This window comes from Hippopotamus amphibius, chromosome 3 (genome assembly GCF_030028045.1).
Source record: "Hippopotamus amphibius kiboko isolate mHipAmp2 chromosome 3, mHipAmp2.hap2, whole genome shotgun sequence".
NCBI classification, from domain to species: domain Eukaryota; kingdom Metazoa; phylum Chordata; class Mammalia; order Artiodactyla; family Hippopotamidae; genus Hippopotamus; species Hippopotamus amphibius.
In genome coordinates, this window is record NC_080188.1 from 139,602,283 (window position 1) to 139,610,384 (window position 8,102).

The 8,102-nt window shown below is 40.7% G+C and overlaps 1 protein-coding gene across 1 annotated transcript; it reads left to right on the forward strand.

The window, feature by feature from the left end:
* Positions 1–359: 359 nt before the first annotated feature.
* LOC130850157 (lymphotactin-like) lies at positions 360–3,808 on the forward strand. The gene is made up of 3 exons (XM_057729546.1): positions 360–450; positions 2,536–2,650; positions 3,554–3,808. Exons 1-3 carry the CDS (start codon positions 390–392, stop codon positions 3,717–3,719), a joined length of 342 nt encoding a protein of 113 aa, XP_057585529.1. The 5' UTR covers positions 360–389; the 3' UTR covers positions 3,720–3,808.
* The last annotated feature ends 4,294 nt before the right edge of the window (positions 3,809–8,102 follow it).

Sequence of the window (8,102 nt, forward strand, 5' to 3'; positions counted from 1 at the left end):
CACCTCGTTTCCTTTACACTGTCCCCGTGCTGGGCTATGACACTGACGTGACCTTGGGGCATGTCTGCAGTGGAAGGTTTGAATTTAGCCTGGTGGCAGGAGAAGAGAAAACTACATTTCTTTGGTGCACACATTTGGTTTCACTGACACGTTAGCCACAGGAGGAAGAGAAAAGGCCACAAGGTATTGGGTTAGTATGAGTGGGGACAAAGGAACGTTTTTTTTTCAAACAATGAAAGCATCAGTATTGCAAAGACTTTCCGTGATTCCACACCCACCTTGAAAGACCCTTCTCACCACAGGAAGTGTGCTGACCACTGGAGGAATAAAAGAGACTCAGAGGAGCAGTTCCTCAGCCTCTCACTGCACAGCTCAGCAGGATCTCAGCCATGAGACTTCTCATCCTGGCCTTTCTTGGGATCTGCTGTCTCGCTGCATACACTGTGGAAGGTAAGTCATAGCTTATTTATGAGATAAGGAATATCTAGATATGCTGGCAGAGGCCACACATTTTGGTTTGACTCAGGTTGTGACTGGAGTAAACTACTTTCTCTAAGCTAAGCCTCAGGCTTCCCATGTGCAAAAGGGGAATAATTTGACTCTAGAGGACTTTGCAGATTTCGAAGATAGAACCTGGTTACAATCTGGGCTGCTATTTTTCATAACTGGGTCATCTGTGGTAAATATCTTCACCTCTGTTAGCCAATGCTTACTTATCTATGAATGAATATGATGACTGATAAGCTTACCCAGGATTAAAATGAAATAAATCTTAGGTTTCCACACAAGTCCTAATTTCTGGATTAATGTTAGCTGTGGAATGGTGATGACAACTGTACATAGCTTTGAAGCTTTTGCCTATTTAACACTGATCTCAAAAATTTGGGGAGTTCACAAGGCGGGAATGACCTAAAGGGTGCATGTTCTGAAGCAAATCAATGTTTTCTCTTAACACAAACATGACTGGAAGCTCGTACCTTTATACCCAGGAAATCAATATTAGCTTTAAGTGTATAAGAGAGGCTATTACTACTGCTATGAATGTCGTTCCCACTTATGATCAATTTTTGAGTTTATAAGATACTATAACTGCTAACAAATATTAATGCCTTATACGCAACCAAATAATCCTACAAGACTTGCCCACATGAGGCTTAGCTACACTGAGTCTCACCTGAGCATTCTACACATATTTGTTAAGGGATCATTTTTTCGCAACTGGTTGGAGTGTATTTCTCCATGTGGCTCTGGCAACGAGCGAGAATATCCTTTGGGTATAATGAATGTTTCAGTTAACTCTCTTTTCAACCTCCTAATCTATAGACACTATGTAGGTTAGAATATCTGAACCTGATCATGGATCCCCGAGGGTGTCCATAAATCGAGATGGCAATGTCTGGAACTCCATGACATTGTGCCCCAAATACAAGATATACTGATGAAACAAAAAAATTTAGGCCTAATGTTGTCCAAGCCATGGCTAATTGGCATTTTTCTGAGACGATAGGCTGCCACTTGCTGCCCTGGGTTTTGGTGGAAACCTGTTACAAGTAAGGAAAGAAGACTGAGGAGGAGTGCAGACACTTGGGCATTTCCCTTTTTCACTGGGTTCAGAGTCAGTTCAGCATTAGAAATCAATTGTCAAGTGTCGAGGGTAAGGAATGTGAGGCTGGATATTGAGTGATGGAGCGAAGGAGAGATGGAGAGCAATGTGAGTGCACCCCTTTTGCTCAGTTTCACGTTTATAAAAAGTCTTCTGTTTCGGGGGGCCGGGGTGAAGGGGAAGCTGAGACGAAGCAAGAGAGTAGCACAGTCATATATATAGTACCAACTGTAAAATAGATAGCCAGTGGGAAGTTGTTGTATAACAAAGGGAGTCCAACTCAAGGATGGAAGATGCCTTAGAGGACTGGGACGGGGAGGGTGGGGGGGACTCGGGGGGGGGGGGGAGATGAGGGAGGGAGGGAATATGGGGAAATTTGTATAAAAACAGATGATTGAACTTGGTGTACCCCCCCCCCCACAAAAGCCTTCTGATATCAGCAGCACTACAGCTCAAGCTTCATTATCATCAGCTATGATTTTAGATGCCTTTTGACTGATTATTTCTCTGACAAATATTCTCTGACAATACTTGCTTCTCTGAGAAGCAAATACCAGCTTGGGAGAAAATCAGCACTTAGAAACCGTTATTAGATTTTAGCAAACCCTTACTATTATTAACTCTCCCAAGTTATCTTCCTTTCTCAATTTAAGATGTTCTCTAAACTTAAAAATCTTAACCTCCCTGGGTCATTTCTGTGGAGGATGAGTACTTTATGTACTACTTCCTTTACATATTTCACATTTTACCACTGAACATGACAACCCCTTTATTTATTCAGTCAAAAATGAGCTGCCTCTCCCACATTTCGTGTTGCCTTCCCCAAATTACTCTCGATCAGGTCACTCTTTGTTATTTTATTTACAGCACTCTAACATATGTACTGTTAGAAATTATATTTCATCCTTTGTTTTCTTTGTTTCCCTTACCAGGTGTGGGGAGTGAAGTTCTAGAGAAGTCAATCTGTGTGAGTCTGACTACCCAGCGACTGCCAATTAAAAACATTAAGACGTACACCATCAAGGAGGGCTCCATGAAAGCAGTGATGTGAGTTTCTCGCCCCCACATCTGGGCTTGATGGAGCACAATAGATAGAAATGCTGCCCTCCTCAGGAAAAATCAGGCGACAAGGAGCAAGACCTCCACTTAGCCAATAGTCCTTTTGTTTTTCCATATAAAGGGTGTCTTTATGTAGCCTCGAACAATGATTATGACAAAAGTTGGCAGCTAAGTGAAGAATATCACCCTGCTCCCTGATTTATTTTAGCAAAAAAATCTAACTGGGAACCAGACGAATAACATGCTCTGTCCCCAGGGTTAGGTTTAGAGCTGGCTGGTTCAGATCAGGGTTTGAGTGTAGGGCCACACTGGTGTGGGGTGCATCCGTTCCCATCCCTCCCCTCCGCTGCCTTTCTCTTCCCTCATTGGTTGCTGGTGTAGAGTGCCATACTTTATCAGTTGCCATAGCTCAAGGAATAGTGTCAACAGCTAGCCTACATGGTACCATTCTTTTCCAGGATCTCATTTTCAGAGCAGCAACTCTTCCCAACACACAACCGCAACTTTACCCCCTTCAAATAGCATAAAGAAATCCCCTTTTGCCCAGAAAATAAGATGAGTGTGCTTAGTTTTGAAGACTAAGATGACATGTGATAATTGGACTAGATGACTTCAAATGTCCAGTTTAATGACATCATTTGTTAGCGGTGATGAGAAAAGGAGCCTGCAAGTTATGTTGAACAAAGGATCTGGGTATTACCTGGAGCCATTTCTCCTTAATGCGAAAATACATTGCAGAAGAGAGATTTTCATTTATGGCTTCCTGAATATGAAAGACCGTTTGTCCACTCATTTCTGCACAAAGTCTCTTATATATGAGCTGATCTTAACTTCTGGTCTCAAGGCTTTGAGGATGTGACTAATTTTGTTTGTCTTTTCCTTGCATTGCAGATTTATTACCCGACGTGGCCTCAAAGTCTGTGCTGATCCACACGTTGAGTGGGTGAAAAAAGCAGTCCGAACAATAGACAAGTCTACCAAGAGAAATGTGAGCCAGACCAAGCCCACAGGAGCCCAACAATCCACCAATACAGCTGTGACCCTGACTGGGCCGTGACCTTCTGGCACCTGTCCCCTCACTAGTCAGCCGATTCATTTCCCTGTAACGCTCATGGACTAATTACATTATATTCACCTTGATAAAGTGCTGCATGAGTCAAGTTATTTTCTTATATATTTTTTTATGTCTATTATATTCAGTTAGATGCTCTATTTAATAAATATTTATTATTAAGAATAATCCGAAAGTTTATTCATTACATATTGGGAAAGGTAATACATCATTGTGTTCTATTTCTGTCCTAACTGTACCTCCTTTTGATGGTATCCATGATGGGAGAGATTTCAGTCAGTGTTTATCAGAGATGAACCCTATATTCATCATTCTTCGGTTCTGGAGTGAAATAGTTCTCTACAAGAGTCATAGGTGACCACTGTGACAATGACAATTTAAGATCTATTCCAACCTGTGTTCATGATGGAGATCTACTTTTATGGACTAAAGGAGAAAATGGTCCAGCTGTTATTGGATCCCCATCCTGAGCGTTCACTCCTCAAAAAGTGGCTTCATTCAAGTTGGATCTTGAGCAAGTTCTTGTACTTCTGTGTTTCATTTGATCTCCTATAAAAGAAAGAAAGAAGACATAGCTTTTCAGTTCTTTCATTTTCCAAGGTAACAAAGGTTACACTTTTAATGAAAGGATACTTTATTTAAGCAGAAATCACTTCTCCTCAAATCGGGCAATGATCTCACTGCCTTTCTGTAATTTCAACAATTGTCACTACTCTAGTTATCATACAAGTCATGCCTTTTTTTCCTTCTTTTTTGCCAATAAGTGTTTAATACCCCAACACTGTCACCTGGAATATTTCTTGAACGTGACAGCAATTTGCAGTAGATTTTTAATTATCGTTACTTCACGTGGTCAGTTAACACCCGAGACTGTACACCCCTGCTGTATTCTCCTTGAACTGCTAATTTAATTCATGTTTATGACTCTCTATCCAAGTAGCAGATGATGTACACATCCATTTCTATCTGACTTTAAATAGTTAAGAACTGATCAGACCTTGATAGTTTGAAGCCAAGAGAAAGGACTAACTGTTCTCTAGTCCTAAGGGGACAGTCAGCAAAGTGAGGTACTTTCAGAGGGTAACTGAGGGCATGTTGTTGACATTAGCTCACCTCTAGTCATCCAAGTAGTACACCAGAGAGGAAATGATTAAAACACTGCCTCCTAGCAAAGGGTGGTGTCATCTGTACTTTCTCACTGCTATTTGCCCACAATAATGTTGAAAACTGGTCTTAAAGGAAACACTAAAAAGAAAACACTTGTTTTATGGGGGTGGGGTGAAACCTAGCAAAGTCACAGAAGATGAAAGGAAATTTTCCTGATTGAACATGTACGTGCATTTCCCAAATGACTTCCAAACCCTAGAGGTTTTCAAGAGATAATAATAATATGTGTGGGGACTAGCCTGGTGGCACAGTGGTTAAGAATCTGCCTGCCAACGTAGGGGACATGGGTTCGAGCTCTGGTCTGGAAAGATCTCACATGCTGTGGAGCAACTAAGCCCATGTGCCACAACTACAGAGCCTGTGCTCTAGAGCCCACCAGCCCAATCCATTGAGCCCAGGTGCCGACACTACCGAAGCCCATGCACCTTGAGCCCATGCTTTGCAGCAAGAGAAGCCACCGCACTGAGAAGCCCACGCACCCCAATGAAGAGTAGCCCCCGCTTGCCAGAGCTAGAGAAAGCAATGAAGACCTACTGCAGCCTATATATATAAATGTATATATATATAGGAAGAATATAAGTATACACATTTTGTTATCACATTTTCTAAGGTGGCTAGGTGACCAAATAGTGCACTCAACTTGTAACTAACTGACTGGATGCTTTGAATGCCTTAGGTAGGACCTGCATTTCCTAACTCTAACTCTGTGGTTTATTTGACTACAATTCAATTCAAAGAAATAATCTAAAAAGGAGAAATGTCAAAATATTAATTTTTTTAGAGGCTGTGACCCTCTGTGTTGCTCCTATGGCGTCTTACACGTAATTTTAATCTAAAACTTACCAATTTATATTGAATTGCTCGTTTGCCTGTCTGTGCTTCCCCCACCCCAATCCTGCAGTCAGACTGTCAGCTGCTTGTGTGCATATTCACTCCGGGTCCTCAGTGCCTAGCATAGAACTGGGGGGCGGGGGTCAATTAATATTTGTTGGATGAATGGAAGGAATAATGTATATTACCTTATTCCTTTCACTCAACTCTTTCATATTTCTAAAATTATATATAACACAAAAGAAGCTTTATTAAAAGGAGTTCAGTCCAACAAAAGTTTTTGGGTATTTGCTATAAGACAAGAAGTGTGTTAAGCTGTGTATTTATCAAGATGAGTAAAACACCACTTCTGTTCTCCGGGAGATCACAGTCCAGCAGATGAGACTATGATGTGAGAAAACCAATTGCAGTACAGGATTTGAAAGCGGTAATAAATGGGCATAGTCGAGATATAGAAATAACATAGAGAAGGAAATAATTATCTTGAGAATGTTCTCTAAAATGTTTTCTGAATTTATATATAATTATCAATTAGTGTTGTTAATCAGAAATGGAAAGTGCATCCTTAGTTGGTTTGCAGAAGGACGTTGTCACATATTTCTCTCTTCACTATGAAATTCTTCCATTGTGATTGAAATATTTGTAGAGTATTATATTCCTTTGCCGATATTTGATGTAACCATACAGCGAGGCTAAACGTGTCCCTGAAATTTAAGTGGTGAGGAAATTGAGCCACAGAGAGATTGATTGCCTTGGCTAAGAGCACACAGTTATTAAGAAACTGAGCCTAGGACTTCCCTGGTGGCACAGTGGTTAAGAATCCGCCTGCCAATGCAGAGGACATGGGTTCGAGTCCTGGTCTGGGAAAATCTTACATGCCTTGGAGCAACTAATTCCATGTGCCACAACTACTGAGGCTGCGTTCTAGAGCCTTCGACCCACAACTGCTGAAGTCCACACGCCTGGAGCCTGTGGTCAGCAACAAGAGAAGCCACTGCAGTGAGAAGCCCGCTCACCATAACAAAGAGTAGCCCTGGCTCACCACCACTAGAGAAAGCCTGTGTTCAGCAACAAAGACCCAATGCACACAAAGAAACAGAAAACAATAGAGTTTAAATAAAACAGTAAATTGAAAAAAAAAAAAAAAAAAGGAAACTGAGCCTGATCTCAGATAGGGACTTTCTGTGATATTTAGGCTCAGGAAGTAGAGTGATATTGTACAAGTCTTGTGAGAGTGAGTCCAATCGGAGAAAGGATAATCTTTTCAACAAATAGTTCTGGAACGACCGGGCATCCACATGCAAGAAAAGAAAATCTTGACACAGACCTTATGCCTTTCATAAAAAAATTCACTCAAAATGTATCATAGGCCAAATGTCAAATGCAAAATTATTAAACACCTGGAAGATGACATCGAAGAAAATCTAGATGACCTTGGGTTTGGAGATGGTTTTGCTATTAGGTATGACACCAAAGACATGCTCCTTCAGAGAAAAAAATAAGTTGGAGCTCAGCAAAATTGTAAACTCCTCTTCTGTGAAAGACACTGTCAGGAGAAGGAGAAGATAAGCCACAGGTTAAGAGAAAATATTTTCAAAGACATATCTGATAAAGGACTGATATCCAAAGGACGCACAGAACTCTTAAACTCAACCATAAGAAAACAAACAACTTGATTAAATAACCCAGGCAAAAGATCTTCACAAATGCCTCACCAAAGGAGATATACAGATGGAAAATCAACATAGGAAAAGATGCTCAACATCATACCTCATTAGGAAATTGCAAATTGAAATAATAATGACACACCTCTACACACCTATTAGAATGGCAAAAATTCAAAACACTAACACCACCAAATGATGGCAAGGATGTGGAGCAACAGGAATTCTCATTCGTTATGGGTGGGAATGCAAAGTGGCACAGCCACTTTGAATAGTTTGGCCGTTCCTTACAAAGCTAAATATAGACTTAGCATATGATCTGTCCATTGCGATGCTTGGAATGTACCCAAGTGAGTTGAAAACTTATGCTCACACAAAACCTGTACATGGATGTTTTCATAGCTTTTTTCAAATTTCAAAAACTTGGAAGCAACTTAGATGTCCTTCAATAGGTGACTGGATAAATAAACTGTGGTACACCCGTACAATGAAATAGTATTCAGTGCTAAAGAGAAACGAGCGATGGAGTCACAAAGACGTGGAAGGAACTTAAAAGTGTATTGTTAAGTGAAAGAATTCAATATGAAAAGACTACCTAATATGTGATTTTACTTGTATGGCCTTTGGGAAAGGCAAAGTATGGAGACAGTAAAGAGTGTTGGTTTTCAGAAATGTAGACTGAGGTAGGGATGAATAGGTGGAGCAC